This window comes from Ursus americanus, chromosome 33 (assembly GCF_024610735.1).
Source record: "Ursus americanus isolate L20-20 chromosome 33, mUrsAme1.1.p, whole genome shotgun sequence".
In the NCBI taxonomy this organism is placed as follows: domain Eukaryota; kingdom Metazoa; phylum Chordata; class Mammalia; order Carnivora; family Ursidae; genus Ursus; species Ursus americanus.
The window spans coordinates 801991-818555 of NC_142159.1; the positions used below are offsets into that span (position 1 = coordinate 801991).

At 54.9% G+C, this 16565-nt stretch overlaps 1 protein-coding gene across 1 annotated transcript; it reads left to right on the forward strand.

The window, feature by feature from the left end:
* The first annotated feature begins 2024 nt into the window (after nt 1-2024).
* HPCAL4 (hippocalcin like 4) lies at nt 2025-14208 on the forward strand. Its single transcript, XM_045771950.2, has 4 exons — nt 2025-2184; nt 7984-8153; nt 8414-8629; nt 10147-14208. The coding sequence occupies exons 1-4, from the start codon at nt 2025-2027 to the stop codon at nt 10342-10344; spliced, it is 744 nt and encodes a 247-aa protein (XP_045627906.2). The 3' UTR covers nt 10345-14208.
* Nucleotides 14209-16565: the final 2357 nt, after the last annotated feature.

Here is a 16565-nt window from a genome sequence, read left to right on the forward strand (position 1 = left end):
AGAGCCAGAGCAGGACCAATATGTCCTGCCTCACCAACTGCCCTTGCCTTCCTTCCTGGAGCCCATGCTGATTGCTGGGTGGGGGATGGGGAAGTCAGAAGCAGCCACACTCTGGCCCTCTTGCAGTTCAGGGGAGCTTCTTTTTGTTTTCACGATAATCAGCTCTGCTTTTACAGGCTCTGTTGAAATCCCATGTCTTGACCACCTCAGAGTTAGAGAAGCTGCTTCCGAGAGGTGGAGTTTTGCCTTTCTCACGGCTTGGAAGATGAGAAAAAGAATATTCTAATCCAAGCTCTCTGCCCTTAAGGACTTGAAAGATCTTAAAGAGAGGCAGGATTGTTTTCTGGCTAGGAGTGTGGGTTCTGGAGCCAGACTGCTTGGGTTCAAATCCCACCCTGCAGTTTTACTAGCTTTGTGAGCTTGGACTAGTCATTTAAGTGCTCTGGGCCTCAATTTCCTCATCTGTTAAATGGGAGTCATAATAGTACCCGCTTCACCGTGAACAGGGATGAGTTCTTGCCTATCTCTAGGTCCCCAGGGCCCACAGCAGTGAAGGTGCTCAGGAAGTGACAGTGTCAGGGCTTTCAGACCCCTGGCCCTGTGAATCATCAACCAAGGGGCCAAGGATGTGCCAGCTAACTGGAGGCCCAAGTAGTGCTGTCATCACGTTAGAGCCCCAGAGAGAAGACAGCCTGCAGCCCAGAGAACGGGACAACAAAACGGGTTCCAGAGGGAATGGGACGGTTCCTAAAAAAAAAGATGTCCACTGGTTCCTCCCCACGGAGCCTGGCCCAGGAATTTGGGGGACTAGCCGGAGAAGCCTCGCCTCCACTCTTGGCTGGCCTGTCCTCATCCCCCATCACCCGGCTCACCCCAACTTTTGCTCTTTCGGCAGAAGCCGGGTCTGTTCCCCCAGCCGCTCTTCAGCATCCCAGCTCCCATTCGACCGGTCTCCAGAAGCCCCGCCCCACTTTTGACAGATGCCTAGAAGTCCCTCCCCCGCACGTGGCCTGGTCAGAGAGATACCTGCTTCTGCCCCCCGCCCCCCCCCCCCCCCCAGTTTGGAATAAAAGAGTTCCTTCGCGCCGCCTTGGGTCGGGAGCTGTCAGCTGCCAGAGCGGCCAGGGCAGCCCGGCCGGGCTCTGGGGAGACCCCCAAGCGCTGGGAAGAGGTGTTCCCGGGGCCCTGAAACCTTCCAGACCCACTCAGTGTAAACCGCCACGGGTTTGTGTCAACATCCGAGGCCGGAGACTGGCGGCGGCTGGGGACCGGCTCCGTCTGCGGGACGGGAAGATGGGAGGGTGGGGAAAGGAGGGTCCGTGGCGTAGGCAGAGGAACCTTCTGGAGGAGATCCCGAGAGGCCTCTTGGGGGTCCGTGAGCACCAAGCAAGGTCCGTCTGGAGAAGATCGGAATTAGGGGCTGCAGGGCGCGCGCGAAGAGCGTGGGGCCAGGTAGAGGCGCGGCGCTTCGCCACCCGTGCTGCGCTCTCGGCGCCCGCCCACCCTCCTCTCAGTCCCACGGCGGCAGCGCAGTGGGTGTGCTGCGGGGGCGACGCGAAGGCGTGGGCGGCCGACCACCCCAGCTCTTCCCTCCCCCACTCAGCTAGTCCGCAGCTCCTCGCCGCCCTCCTCCAATTTCGGGTGGGACACGGAGGGGGTCACATCTCGTGACTCATCCCCTCTTCCATCCCCACCCCCGGCTGGGGCCCTGGAAGGGAAGGCTTAGAGACTCTGCTGTGGCTCTCCCGTTTCCACAGCAACCGTGCGGTTGTTTTTGCGAATCCACTTCAATCGTCACTTTTCGCCCCAGACTGCGGCCCGGGGTCTGAACCCTAGGGCGGGGTACCGCGGGGGGCAGAGCCCTCCCCCTTCCTCGCGACTCGGAGAAGGTCAGCGCGGGCGGGCGGGGCGCGCTCGGGCAGCCGGGCCTCACTGGCCATCCCGTCCCCACCTGAAACCCCGCCTGCCACTCCGCCGCAGCGGAGCCAATCAACGCCCGATCGGCCCGGGATGAGGCGGGGCTTATGCAAATCGTGTCGCCTCCGAGAGACATAGTGATACAAGAGCTGGGAGGCGGCTCCGGTGCGGACCTCGAAGAGCCTGGCCGCCAGCCCGCGAGCCAGTCTCGGTCCCCGCGGCCCGCCGAGGCTCAGAGCCATCCAGCGACCCGGCGAGCGGCCTCAGGTAACGCGGGCGGGGCCGGGCAGAGGCCCTTGTCCCCTCCCCCTCCACTCTCCATTCCCATTCTCTCCTGCCCCCTTCATTCATCCTTGACCCCTGGTTCCCCCCATAGGCGGCAGGAGGGCCGCCCCTGGGCAGGGGACTCCCACCCCAGTCCAGGCCCCATGGGTCCCAGGGAAGGGGCACAGCCCCCTCCCTACCCCCAGCTCAGGTAAGAACACCCACTGCTCTGGCCCCCAACACACACACACACACACACACACACACACACACACACACACACCCCTGGGGGTGTGGTGTTGCTCATGCTTGAGGAGGCACCAGTCACCCTTCCCCTTTGGAGATGGGTCGTTGGCACAGCATCATGGCAACCTCCCACCTGCACAGATAGCCCCCACCCACACCATCAGCCCCACCAGCAGCTCCCTGTGCACTTCACATCACAAGGCCCCTGCCCCCAAAGACAGCTTCCCCCCCACAGAGAACCTACTCCCACTTCACGTTGTCCCCTCAGACAGTCGCCACCTCCCACCCCTCAAGCTGACAGAGCTCACAGCATATCTGGAAGAGGAAAGAGGTGCCCCCCTTCCCCCAGTTTTCCTCCTCACACTCTCTCAACAGCAGCACCACCCCCGTGGTCCCGGGGCTAGGTGGAGGCCCCATGTTTGGCCGCTTTCATCCTGGCTGGAGGACCAACCAGGGGCACCATCCCCCAGCAGACCTGCCTGTCAGTGCTGCCAAGGTCCTAGCCTTCCCCTTTCCCCTCACCCCTCACAGGCACCAAGTCCTCTCGTTCTACCTCTCAAACATCTCGAATTGGGATCCTCTCTGGCATTCTTGCGCCCAGTCGCTCCCTCTCTCCTATCTTCCTGCTGTTCCACAAGGACCTGCCAAAGCTCCATGTGGACCGTGTCACTCCTTTCCCTAAGGTGGCCTGAATCTGGAAGGCAGAGGAGATGGGTTAATCTTGCCTTTGCCTCAGCTGCTGTTTGCCTTTGGGCAAGTCACTTCCCTCTCTGATTCTTCATGAAATGAGGAAGGACGGAGGGTGGACTGGACGAGATGGTCTTGAATGGCCTTCCCACACTGACGTGCTCTGGTTCTGTGGCTGATTAGGAGCAATGGGACCATTTCGCTCTTGCCCTGAACCATTAGGGCATTTCAGAGAGGAGGCCTGAGGGGCGTTAGTCCTCACCAAGGGGACATGACTTCTTACTCAGGCGTCCCCCTCCCACATGCTTTCCAGGCCCAGGCCCCTTCTCAGCTGTTAGGAGTCCCTCCCAGACCACCAGCCCATGTGGCGTGGACAGTTCCAAGGTGGAGGTGGTCGCTAGGGCCCACGTTTTTTTATCATGCCCTGCCCCTCATAAAGGAGAGGGAGAAGACCTGGCTGCTGCTGCTATGGCTGCTGCTTGGAGAAGAGCAAAGGGAGGAGAGGAAAGAGAAAATCTCCTGACCAGGGAGCTGTTGTCACCATGGCAACCGTCTCAGCACCAGCTCCTCTGAAGCTGGGTGAGGGTGTGGGATTATTGCCTCCCTCAATCCCTCCCACCCTCACTGCCACTTCCGCATTTGAAGCCCAGGACCCCGAGCTCTGCCCTCTGGAAGGAGCCTCTGAGCACAGGGGCAGTGGCTCTGCCTATGGGGCAGTGTCAGCCCCTTCAGAGCTGGAGGGCCGCCCTCAAGACGTAGGCTGAGAAGGCTGCCCACGTTCAGCAGGGCCACAGCTCCAGCAGAACACGCCATGCCCCCAAGGCCTCTGCCTTGCTGCTGATGGGCTGTGGTTGGCCTTGGGCGAAACCTTCCTTTCCGGGGTCTGGGTTCCGTGGTCTCTGAAGTGGGTGCAATGGCAGGAGAACACAGATAAACAAAAAAGCCTGATGCCATTCCAAGGAGGAAACGGGGTTCTGCCCCTCTCATGGAATCCACCAAGGGACATTCACTGAACATCTTTGTGCTCCAGATATGGCCTTTGGGTCTCTGAGGGCAGTTCTGTGCAGCTTCAGAGGGGAGAGCAGGACCGGTGTGGGGGAGCTACAAGAGGGCAAACCTCAGAACAATGGGAAAAGTGTTTTTCTCACTCTCTGAGCTGCCCCAAAGTGGACTCAGTTATATGGCGAGGGGATAAGCTCTTTGCCATTGAGCAAAAGCCTTGAAGAACTTTTTTTTTTTCTTTTTTTGGCTTGGGCCAGGGTTAAATACAAAGATCTCTCCCAAATCAGGTTCCATTCTGGAATTCTAGAGTACCGGGTGAGGGTCAGAGAGCTCTGGAGTCTACACACTTGTGGGGCTCTGTTCCATGGCCTTCAAATGCTGAATCCATGCTGCTGACTGTCCACTGTCCAGGCTGGGAGAGGATGATCATAAGGAAGTGGGCTTCAGCCGGGCCTGAAGGCTGAGGAGAGCTGTGTCAGCCAGATGGGAAGAAAGGATATTAGGGGAAGGGAAAGCAGCTATGCAATAGGGACATAGGTCCTGGCTGTGTGAAGACTACTAGGAAAGCATGTAATTGTGAGGAGAGCAGTAGGAGGTAAGGCTAGACAGGTGGACACCTTGATGCCAGATTCTAGAGGATTCTAGAGTGTGAGGGGCCTTGTGGGCATATCCACCTCTTGCCTCTGTCATACTTCTGGGCAAAACCAGAAATGACATTGCCTCAGAACGGAGAATTCAGAAGAAAGGCACTCCCTCTGAGGCAGCTGAGCCCATGGGCATGGCTTAGCACGCAGCACAGATCTCAGCCCCTCGGCTGTGCCCCTGGCCCTGACTGTGGGGAGAGAGAGGACATGGGGAAGGTTCCAGGAGCACTTCAGAAGAAAGAACAACAGGACTTGGTGCCAGGTGGACCTAGGGAAAAGGAAGAGGGGAAACTAAAGGTAACTAAGATCACATTTCGCCCCTGGGACAAGGGAGGGAGGGAAGGAAGGACTGATGGAGAGAGAAGATGGCCACAAGGTGAGAGTGTCTGGTTGTAGATGAGTGGATCGGAGGAGCTGCTGGGCCATCCCGAGGGATGGATATTTCCTAGTTGTCAGAGATGGTGTCCTGGAGCTCAGTAAGATGGTCCCACTGAGGCCAAGAGGGAGATCAGAGCTAAGGTTTTCCCAGAAGGCAGGCAGGAGTGGGGAAGGTCTGTACTGGACAAGAGGAGCCCTCATCTGGAGAGGGTGGTTCAGGCAGGTGGCATGGATTCAGCCTGGGTGCTCATCTGGACTCTTCCACTGACCTGCTGTGTAACTCTGAGCTAGTTTTCTCCTTTCCCTGAGTTCCAGTGTTCACTAAAATAAGGGGATATCTTAAAGGGACCGGCAGCTTTGGCTGGCAATCTAAGAACAATAGAGGAAATGAAGAGAAATGAAGAAAGAGGCATAGTCTTCAGTGGGTCTGGGACCAAATTTGGGCTGGGAACAGGTGTGGCCCCAGGAGACAGAGAATTGTGGGAAGGGAGCACAGGGCAAGGAGGAGAAAAAGGGCAAAGGCAAGAGCCACACAGACACCATGACACACACACATGTGCGCGTGTGCACACACACACACAGACGTGTGTTCTGACAGATCTGCAGTCTCATAAATTGACGGGCTCCCACCCACACCCAGCCCCTTACGTAGACACTCAGGCACATCCCCCAGGAGAATGCTGGAGAAGCTTCACCTCCCCTACTGGACACATCTTTCTCTCTGGGTTCTCTAGCTTCCTTGACTATATCCTGAGCCTTCAGTGTGCTTTGGACCTGGGGAGGGATCAGCAGGGCACGTAGCCTGCATTCTTCTGCCTGTAGGTAGTTCCAGAGTCATCCTTGTGCCCAGTGTAGCTGTTTGGACCTACATTCCGGGTTCCTGAAGATGGCATGCCTCCCCCCGGCTTCTCCCAGGAGCATGGAGGATTCCTCATGCTCTGGGGGTGGGGGTGGTAGGTGGTGGAGGACGATGCTACCCCCGCTGCTGCTTGATCTTCCTCAGGGCCCAGTGGAGGAATCCAAGGCCCAGAGATATCCTGTAACAACTTGAAGCCACGTAGCAAGGGAGGGGGCATGGAAGAGACCAATCTCAGATCTGGTTATTCAGGAGCTCCTAGCAGTAAGGGTTAGAAGCCACGCTGGCATGCAGTGGGCTATGGATGTGGAATTCCTTCTGCTAGCCTGATGGCTTCCTTTTCCAGAGTATCTTCATGGTAGGCTACGCTGGGGTCGGGGTCTGGTGCCCTTCCTAAAAGACTCCAGACAGTCAAAGTGACCTCCCGGGCCATGTCGTAGGAAACTCAGGCCCTGGAGGGATAGTCCTCCCATGGAGGTCAGACGAGAGTGTCCACCTTCAGGGCCGGGCAAGGCCTCGCTCCTGATGCATCCTGGGGGGGTCTTATACCTCCCTCTGCAAAAACTGCCTCTGTTACAGGCTACATGGGGTGCTTCTGTTCAAGTGGGGGACTGACTCCTCATCCTCCCCAAATCCGTTTCTCAACACCACCACCTCCATCCATTCAGCCCCAAATCTAAGCATCTGCCTCAATTTCTCTCTCCCTCTCACCTCCACATTCAGTCACCAAGCCCTGTCAGTGCCCCTCCTAATATGTCGATCCATCCACGTCACTCCACAGCCTCTGCCCTGGTGTCAGCATCTCTCACCTGAACTATGCAGCAGGCCCCTCTCTGCTCTCCCCCACCCAGGCCATCTTGCACACTGTAGCCAAAGGAAAAATTCTAAAACACATTCCTTCTTCCTCATCCCAGCATCTAGCTCAGGACCTGCCACTGTAAGCATTCCGTGTTTGTGGACTGAATGTTATCTTCCCAGCCCTTGCTTAAAATCCCTATGGGTATAGGCCAATCTCCTTGGCATGGATTGAAGGCCCTTGACAATCAGCCAGCTACCTCTTTGACCCAATTATGAGTTATTAAAGGTTGGCCCATATCTACTTTATCCCCGTCACTGGCACGGGACCTGGCACACACAGTCAGCCTCAGTAAATGCTCAGGGAATGAATGACTAATGAAAAGCAGGATGAGTCAGGGTCATCGATGCTATCAGCCAGGACTTCTATTTGTACAGAGGAAGGAGAGAGAGAAGCTTCCTGCTGGGCTGGCCTGGAAAGCCTTGAGGAAGAACTTGGGAGATGGTGCCGGGGGACACACAAGGAGCCTTCCTCAGGTCCCTGGGCCGAGAAGAGCCTACAGAGGCGGGTAGGGGCTGAGGGTGGAAATAGCTGGGGGACACACAAGGAACCTTCCTCAGGTCCCTGGGCCGAGAAGAGCCTACAGAGGCGGGTAGGGGCTGAGGGTGGAAATAGCTCTAAATAGCAAGGGGAGGATTAAGACTCTGTCCTAGGGGTGTTGGGAGCTTTGCCCGGTGTACACAGGAGAGGGGAGGAGGACGACTGTGACATTAGCCCTGGTCAGCGAGAAGGTGGGGAGCTGAGACCCGGGGGTTGAGATCCTAGGTGACAGGAGAGGAAACCTGCTGTGAGGAGAGGGGAGGGGCTGCTGTGGAGAGAAGAATCCCTGCCATGGGGGAGTGTGACGAGGGGAAGGGATCCCCTCCCATGTGTGGGGAGGGAGGCAGGACCTCCTATGGAAAGGGGTGTAAAGGATAGGGCCTAGCTGTAGGAAGGTGGGCTTGTTGAGGGTGGTGGTGACGAGAGGGGACCCACCCTGCTGTGGAAGAAGGGCTCCTGGCTGTGGGAACGTGGGGTTTGTTATGGGAGGGGTTGTTGTGGAGAAAGGGAATCCTGTCCTATGGGGACTTGGAGGACCGCTGCTGAGGTGAGGGCCTTGCCCTGGACCAAACTGAGGGAGCCATGTCCCCCAGGCCTGGCCATGGGGAAGACCAACAGCAAGCTGGCCCCAGAGGTGCTGGAGGACCTGGTGCAGAACACTGAGTTCAGCGAGCAGGAGCTGAAGCAGTGGTACAAGGGCTTCCTGAAGGACTGCCCCAGCGGCATCCTCAACCTGGAGGAATTCCAACAGCTCTACATCAAGGTGGGCGGGCCGGGCGGCCGGGGGCGGGGCCAGGGAACTCCAGGGGGCGGGCCGGACGGGTGGGGGCGGGGCCAGGCAATCTAGGGAGCGGGCTGGACGGCCGGGGGCGGGCCGGACGGGTGGGGCGGGGCCAGGCAATCTAGGGAGCGGGCTGGACGGCCGGGGGCGGGCCGGACGGGTGGGGCGGGGCCAGGCAGTCGAGGAGGCGGGCAGAGACAGCGAGGCTGTGGCTTCGCCCCAACGCCCGGTCCACGCCTCAGTTCTTTCCCTATGGCGACGCCTCCAAGTTTGCGCAGCACGCTTTCCGCACCTTCGACAAGAACGGCGACGGCACCATCGACTTCCGGGAGTTCATCTGCGCCCTTTCGGTCACCTCCCGCGGCAGCTTCGAGCAGAAACTCAACTGGGCCTTTGAGATGTACGACCTGGACGGCGACGGGCGCATCACGCGCCTGGAGATGCTGGAGATCATTGAGGTGCGCGGGGATGGATGCGGGAGGGCAGGCGGTGCTGCGGTGATGCCCCTCCTGTCTTCGTGGCGGGTCCTTTCCAGGCCTCTCCAGGCACCCTACTGTCGGGCGTCAGGAGGGCCCGGGCTGCACTCCACTTGTCCCCGAATCCCGCCTCCCAGGACCCAGTGGCTAACTAGCATTGGTTGGGTGCGCAGTGTAGAACAGGCCTTGTGCTAAGTGCTTTCCCCAGGAACCCTATAGGTAGGTACTGACAGAAGCCCCATTTTACAGAGGATGAAACATAGCAAGTGGTGGTTCATGACTCAAACCCAAGGACTCTGACTCCAGAGCCTAAGTTTCTAACTCATTATTTTTTTCAACAAGTATGTATTGAGTGCCTACTGTGGGCCAGGCAAAGTTCTGCTTTATTAGGACGCTCCTTCAATAGTGAGAAGAGTTTTTCTTTTAAAGATTTTATTTATTTGAGAGAGAGAGAGATAGTGAGAGAGCATGAGCGGGAGAGGGAGAAGCAGCCCCCCCCCCCCCGGCCGTTGAGCAGGGATCCGACATGGGGCTAGATCCCAGGACCCTGGGACCACGACCTGAGCCAAGACAGACGCCCAACCAACTCAGCCACCCAGACACTCCAATATAGTGAGAAGATTTTAAAACAAGAAAAAAGCCTGTGCTATGTCAAGCAGTAATGCTGTGAAGACGATAAGCAAAGCAAAGTAAGGGGAGTGAGAGCGATGGAGGAGAAGTCTATGCGGTGAAATGTGAGCAGCAGCTTGAGTGAGGTGAGGGAGCGAATTGTGCACATGTCCGGGGGAAGAGGGTTCTGTGCAGAGGGGGCAGTAAATGCAAAGGCACTGAGACTGTGTTTGCAGTGTTCAAGGAGTAGCCAGGAGGGCAGAGGGGCACAAGAGAAGTGAGTGAGAGGAGAGTGGTAGGAAGTGGTCAGGTAGGCAGCCAAGAACCCAATCACTTAGCATCTCACAGTCTGGGGTAGAGATTTGACTTGATTCTGAGCGAGATAAGGAAGCATTTAGAGCTCTCTATTGTCTGTGTGGAGAACAGGCTAAGAGCACAGGAAGGCAGAAGCAGGGAAACCAGTTAGGATCCTTCCACTTCAGGCCAGTCAGGAGCTGATGGAAACAGCCACTCTGGGGGAGCAGCGGAAGTGGTTGGATATGGGACCTATTGCAAAATTTGGGCTGACAAGATTTGCTGAAGGATTGGACATGAGGGAGAGTCAAGAATGGCATCGAGGTTTTTGGTCTGAACAACTAGAAGGGTGAATTTGCTATTTACTGAGACCAGGAATGCTGGGGGAAGAGCAGGTTGGAGGTGAAGAGTTGGCTTTTAGACACATGTGGTATGAGATACCCATTAAATATTCAGTCTTAATGACCGTACAACACCTTCCAGTTTCCTTGCCATCTCCCATGTTCTCCCTGACCATCCCCAACCCCCTTCGTTCACCCCGCTCGTCCCAGCCCGCTGTGAGTGTTCACAGTTCCCTCCTTACCCCCACCCCCCAGGCTATCTACAAGATGGTGGGCACTGTGATTATGATGCGCATGAACCAGGATGGGCTCACGCCCCAGCAGCGTGTGGACAAGATCTTCAAGAAGATGGACCGGGATAAGGACGACCAGATTACGCTGGAGGAGTTCAAGGAGGCGGCCAAGAGTGACCCATCCATTGTGCTGCTGCTGCAGTGTGATATGCAGAAGTAGAGGCTGGTGAGGGGCAGGGCCCCTGGCCAGGAGGGGCGTGGCCACCTCCCAACCCGATGACCTCTCAGGGGGAGGGGTATTCTAGCCTCACTCTCTGGCCCACCCACCCCTCTGCCCAAGCCCTTGCTCCCCTCAATCGAGATCCTTGAGGGACCACCTCACCCTGGAAAAGAGACAGATCCTCAGGTATTCTGTGGTCTAGCCCCACCCCCAGTCTTGGCCCACAACCAACATCTGCTGGGCATAGGGAGTTGGCTTTTGCCCCAAGAGCCAGGATTGAGGAAGGGGGGCTGCAGGTCTGCTTTGAAATTCTGTTCTTCCTGGGATTACACTTTACAGGATGTGGTCTCCCAGATCCCAGTTAAAGGGCCAAAGGGGTCTGTCCTTTGCTGAGGACCTAAATTCCTTAAAGGTGGTCTCTGCCCTGCCCCCTTGACTCTACCTGGCCCCTCTGGCCCCAGCCTGTGGAGCGTTCCTTCAGTCCTTTCTTCACCTAACGTTATTGAGCACTTGTTCAATGCCAGGCACCTGTGGGTGCTAAGGTTATGGTAGTTTACAAGACACATTCTGTGCCCTCTGGAAGCTCATAAGGGAAGTAAGGCAAACTTCCAGTGGTCAGAGCCTCAGATGGGAACGTAGCGCACAGCTGAGCAGAGGCTGTGCTAAGGCCAGTTAGTTTGAAAGGAACCATTAAACCTTTCAGCTCACCTCCACCCAGAGCTGCAGAGGGATGAAACAAAAGTATTTGGAAGTCCAGGAACCATTGTGAGTGGAAGGTTTAAGAAACACTGATATTTATGTAATGCTTATTTTTTTAGTACCCTTTAAAAGAGCTAAAGTCATTTTATTAGTTTAGGATACGAAAACATACTTTATATTACTTGGTTTCTTATAAAGTGATTAAATGAATATAGAAAATGCTAATTTTGAGGGTGGGGGAGGGAGAGCTGAGAAAAAATAGAGGGAAAATACCAGCAAACTTACCAAATAACACTTTTTCTTATCAGACTAAGTCCTGAGGAGTCCATCAGCAGCTCCTGCTGCTTCCTTTTTAATGATCTTTTTCAATTCAGTGAGCAGCTCTCTCATTGTCCACTTGCTCTGGTTGGATGCTGACTTCGGGAACAGAAAAAACAAGGTTTGCTGAGAGTGAGACAAGTGTATCTTCCACATCTTGGTAGTTCCTTTCTGGGTTTGTTCTAGTTTCAAGGATGGGCTTGTTCTTTCTGCTACAGAAACAGAAGGAGCTAGAAGAAGAGGACCACCCGGCCACTGTTTAGGTTGCCAGACTACATTTATGGACCAAATGCCTAAAAATGTGCTGGGAACGTGCTCCATTTGAAAGGTTCTTTCTAACCCCAGATCCTCAGTCCGCCAGGTAAACTCGTGATCTTCCAGGTGCACTGGCTTTGCTTCCTGCTTTCTGATTTGGGGTCAGTGAGCTATACAGCTGCATGCTTTGACTGCCAGAAAATGAATCTCGCTTCTTCAAGCCTTTCACTTTATTTTCTCCTGTACTTGTGATCAGACATTAGCTTTGATGTGCAGTGACAGATTTCCTCTTGAGCGGCTGCTGAAAACAGTTTAGTACACAGGTGCTGTCAGCCCAGGGTAGGAGCAGGGAATGACTGCTGAGTCAGCGGTGCAGGATCGTACCTCCAGGAAGGAGGAAAGGCATGCCTCTTCTGAGTGCTCACCTGTCCTCCCTCTCTGCAGGTGGAAACTCTTGGGGATGCTGACCTTTGGTCCCGAACTCTATCGGACCTTCCTTCTTGCTGCCGTTGGAGGTAGCAAGGCCACTTAGTTGCCGCTCTCTTTCTGTCTTCTGCCTATGACCAGCCATGTGCTGAGGCTGGGAACTCACATCCTCAGGCACTAACCAGCAGGTGTTTACCCAGTGATGCCTCAAGGAATGTTCCATGGCTCTGAGGAGCTGGTCACGGGGTGTGTCTTGTGCTACCGGTCAGCACCGCAGATACACAGATACTCACCAGCCTGGCTCAGCTGAGACTTCCACTCGAAGGCTTTTTACAAAGTGGGGTTCCCATCCCCCAGATGTTGAATATAACCTAACTCACAATCGCACAGAACTTCATGACTTTCAAAGGCTTGCGTCTACTCCCATCTCATTGTATCCTCCAGCCTGGAGAAATAGGGATTTTCATTCCCTTTCTCCGGACTTGGGAAGTGAGGCACAGAAAGAGGGGATTCCCCTGTGCAAAGGCACGCGGCCAGGCGGTGGCACAGGCCAAGACTCAAATCCAAGGCCCTAAGAGGGTTTCTTTCTTCAGAGTCTCGCCCCCCTCATCTCTCTGACTCTGAGTCATACAAAGTTGACTGTGGGGCAAGCTAAGTTCGTTTTGGTCTTTAACAAGCTTCCCGCTAAGAAGTTTCTGAGGCGGTGGTCTTCCAAAAAGAAATAGGAGCTTAGTTGAACTCCCGACATTTTCAAGCTTCTTGTTGTCTGCTTCTGGGCAGCTCTGCTAACAGGTCGATGCTGTCCTGGGAAGCCTCTGACTCAACACCCCGGAAGCATCTTGCACCATCTTTACCACCATATTCTTCCCTAAGAGAACCGTTTTTGTTTTTCTCCAGCTGGTGGGCAAGTCCTACCCGTGAGAGCATGTTTGATCATTCCAAGCTTTTGGACATATCCCGTGGGTGATATTTGCCAGTTAGGCCAAAGATTCTCAGACAGCCCAGCGGTGTGAACACATAAAGCCAGGCTGGGAACCAAGACCACCATCTTGATGATGGGAGGAGCCACAGGCAGGCCAGGCCTTGCTCCCACATGATCCCGGATGTCCCAGGGACTGCGTGCTCAGGGGCTCCTGTGGTAGAGCAGCGGCCCTGCCTTGAGAAGAGAGGCAGGCCTCTGGTCCCTGTGCCAGCTGCGAGGGACTTGCTGTAGAGCACAAGGTAAGGAGACATGGAAGTGTGACTTGCAGAGACACAAACATATACAGACAGTGAAAACAATGATATATTCAAACTCTCCTTTTGAAGTTTTGTATCTTCTTGAAGCAAGTCTGAATTGAAAGCTTCCAGAATCTACCTCCTAACTGCCTTCTGTCCTCCTCATCCTTTTGGGCTAACTGATGAGCCCCTTATTTCTTATCTCTAAAAATCATCAGCAAGGTCTACTTCAGATGGCTGCTCCAGTCCTTTGAGCTGTAGTCAGAATTATATAACTTACCTTTAAATCAAAAGTTAAGAAAAAGGAAGCCCATAAACAAAGGCACTGAATCTTTTACTGACAGTTTCTAGAGGTAGAAATTCATCCTGCTACAGAGAGAGAGAGAGAAGGAGGGAGGGAAGAGAAAGGAAAGAGAATGAGAGAACAAGCTGGGGTTTCTACACAGGGTAGTAAGCTGACGCTGTAAATATTTTTACACAAAAATTTACTAAAGCAACAAATTTCCCTGAAGATCCACCCTGGGTGAGGTTTTGTTCTGACTTTAGAGATCACTGTGGAAGAAAGAATACATTTCTTACATATTTTATTTATCATTTTTGAAAAAAAAAAACCTTCAAATCCTACAATTGCAAAGTCTCAGAAAAATATGGAATTTTCTTTCTGAAATTTTCAAGGTTTTCTTTTACCTTTGCCAGAAGGTGGGGCAGGACGGGGCCTCTCAGGGTGTATGGCCCTTCCTGCTTGGTGGAGGCTGAAGGGGTGTGGAGGCCTGGGGGAAAGGGGGAACTGGGTGGCAGAGGGGGGCATCCCAACTCATTCTCTAGTGTGGCCCCCTGTCCCCTCCCCATGTGCTGCTCCCGGCTGTGGCCGCAGTGACTGTCCTCACTGTTCAACCCTGTGCTGTATGGTGTGTTTTTCACTGACCGTGAATAAAAGGTGTGACCATGCTGAGGGCTCTCGCTCTTCCCTAAGCTGAGGTAGGGCTGGGGTGCGGGACAGGGGGAGAAGAGGCCTGGGGGGAGCTCAACAGTAGGGGTGCCTCAGCAACCTCCTTGGGGCTGAGGGCCTTGTTCTAGCAAGGACTCTGTTTATGTGGAACACAGACCCATTCCAGCTAGTTCAAAGAAAAGGGTGAGCAGATCACAAGGGACCCTGAAGAGGGAAAATCAAGAATGGCTGGGCCTCAAAAGGACTGGAACTGGCAACAGCGCCTCTCCCTTCTCCTCTCAGGTCTCTCGGGCTCTCCTCCCCTTGGCAATATTTGCATCTGTGTTCTTTTCCTCAGTTTCTCTTCAGACTTCCTTGGTTTCCCTGCAAAAGTGGCTGCATCCCCAACTCTGTATCAAGACTTCCCGTATCAAGCTGACAGCTCCCCTCTGCGTCAGTTAGTTCCAGTTCTCAAGCAAAAGAATCTGATTGGTCGAGCTTGGCTTATGGTGGGAGCCCTTGGTCCGTTCATCAATGGCCAGACCAGACGCCGATACATGGGCCTGTGGGCAGAGCAGTTTCCCCAGAAGGGAGCTAATGGCAGACAACATTGGACTTGGTTTCTCCCTCTGTCCAGTGGAAGGCGTCATAGAGCCCAAACGAGTGGGTAGTGGGCAGAAAGGCCAAGAGCCAGGATTACAATTAGGCCATATGGCGCCCTTTGTGCAAATTAGGAGAAGACACCCCTTCTGGGTATAAACAGCCTCATAAGTATGCAGCTGGGCCAGTGGATGGCACCTTTGGCCTAATGAGAAAAGTATACCCTTCTTCTGAGTAAATACAGCCTTGTCGCGCTGTGGTGCACAGCTTGGCAAGTGGAGCAGATCTTGGATTTCAGTCCCACCTGCCCTGATGGTCAAGGGTGTTGTGTAGTGTGTAACCTGTTCCGCCGTCCTCAAGGAGACCAGCCCAGGCCCTGAGACCTCCTGGAATGGAGTTAATGTTAATGCGTTTTTCTTGGAATACGAACGCCCCAGCCCCACCCCACCCTGTGGCCAGAGAGGCACTGTTTGCCACAGGGAGTCGGGGGCAGTGGCAGCTGGAGGTGACTGCTTCCTCCTGAAACACTCAATTGCATTAACAAGGATTTTCTCAAGGACACTTAGAGGGGGCCAGCTTCCTTGGCAGGAAGTAATTAGGACAGAGGAAGGAGGCTGACCTGGCCTCAGGGCAGCCATAAACCTCGGGAGGTGACTCAGGAGCCTGAGAACTTGGGGCTGCTAGTCCCAGCTGAAGCCTCACTGGGGGGGGGGGTGGGGGGGGAGTCTTGTTCCCTGCCTACCTGGGGGTGCACAGGTCCAGGTCCTGGGTTACCATCTCCTGAAAACTACCCTCGTGGCCTCCACCACCTCTAACCCTGGTTGGTCTTCCTCCTGCTCTCAGGCGTGCCTTCTGTGCCGTCCGGCTGTCCCTAAGGAACTGGAGTGATCTTCCTGAAGCGCAGCTCTGGCTGTGTCAACTCGCCAAAATCTCCCCTCTCCCCCCAGTGTGATAAGAGTCCCTCGAGTCCCTGCAGAATCTGCCTGCCACCTGCTGCCCTCCGAAGCCTGTTCCTCCCCCACCTCCCGTCCTTCACCCTACATTTGAGCCACCCCATATTGCCCTCCATTTCCCTAAGGCCTCTCTCATGCTTCTGTGCTGGTACACAAGCCATTGCCTCTCCCTGGGCCACCCCATTGCCTGTCTCAGTGGTGTCCTTCTCTGCGAAGCCCTCCCAGACCTCAAACAATTGACCCCTCATGTGGACACAGTCCGTCATTGCTACCAAACAGCTTCTCATTATCATTCCCTGTCAGCCGAGCCAAGCACACGTTTAGTCTCCAGTTAAAAAAAAAAAAAAAAAAAAAAAAAAAAAAAAAGAAAGGACCAGGTAATGAAGGCTCAGGAACAGCAAGGCTGCAACTTGAACTTGGGTCTTCTAACATCAAGGCTACTGCTTATTGTGCTTTCTGTGTAGGGGGAGGGGGCAGGAGAAGGGCGAAGGGAGGCTTCACGGAGTAGGTGGCTCCTGCCCCAGGTCTTGCTAAAGACCAGCCAAAGGACCAGGCGTGCTGGGGCAGGGCTGGCCAGATGAGCAGTTCAGGCACTGGGATCCTGGCGTCCTGTGCAGAGGGGTGTGTTCCCAGCTTCACCTGCAGAAGAGCTGAACCCTGAGGGAAAGTGCCGGCCCAAGTGCAGCAAGGCAGAGAGCGGGGAATCCCTGCACCAAGCCAGTGGTCAGGGGTGGCAGAGAAGACAGAGACAATGACCAGAAGCCTAAGAGGGTGGAAAGAACAGTCTAGGATGGAGTTCTAATCCTTCCAAAGAGGGATCTAGG

What these genes read in the sequence shown, in the direction of transcription:
- HPCAL4 (XM_045771950.2), top strand. Translation starts at nt 2,025, where the DNA reads ATGCAAATCGTGTCGCCTCCGAGAGACATAGTGATACAAGAGCTGGGA. An exon ending in TCCAACAGCTCTACATCAAG is followed by an intron (nt 8,154 to 8,413) that starts GTGGGCGGGCCG and finishes TCCACGCCTCAG; the next exon opens with TTCTTTCCCTATGGCGACGC. An exon ending in AGATGCTGGAGATCATTGAG is followed by an intron (nt 8,630 to 10,146) that starts GTGCGCGGGGAT and finishes CCCACCCCCCAG; the next exon opens with GCTATCTACAAGATGGTGGG.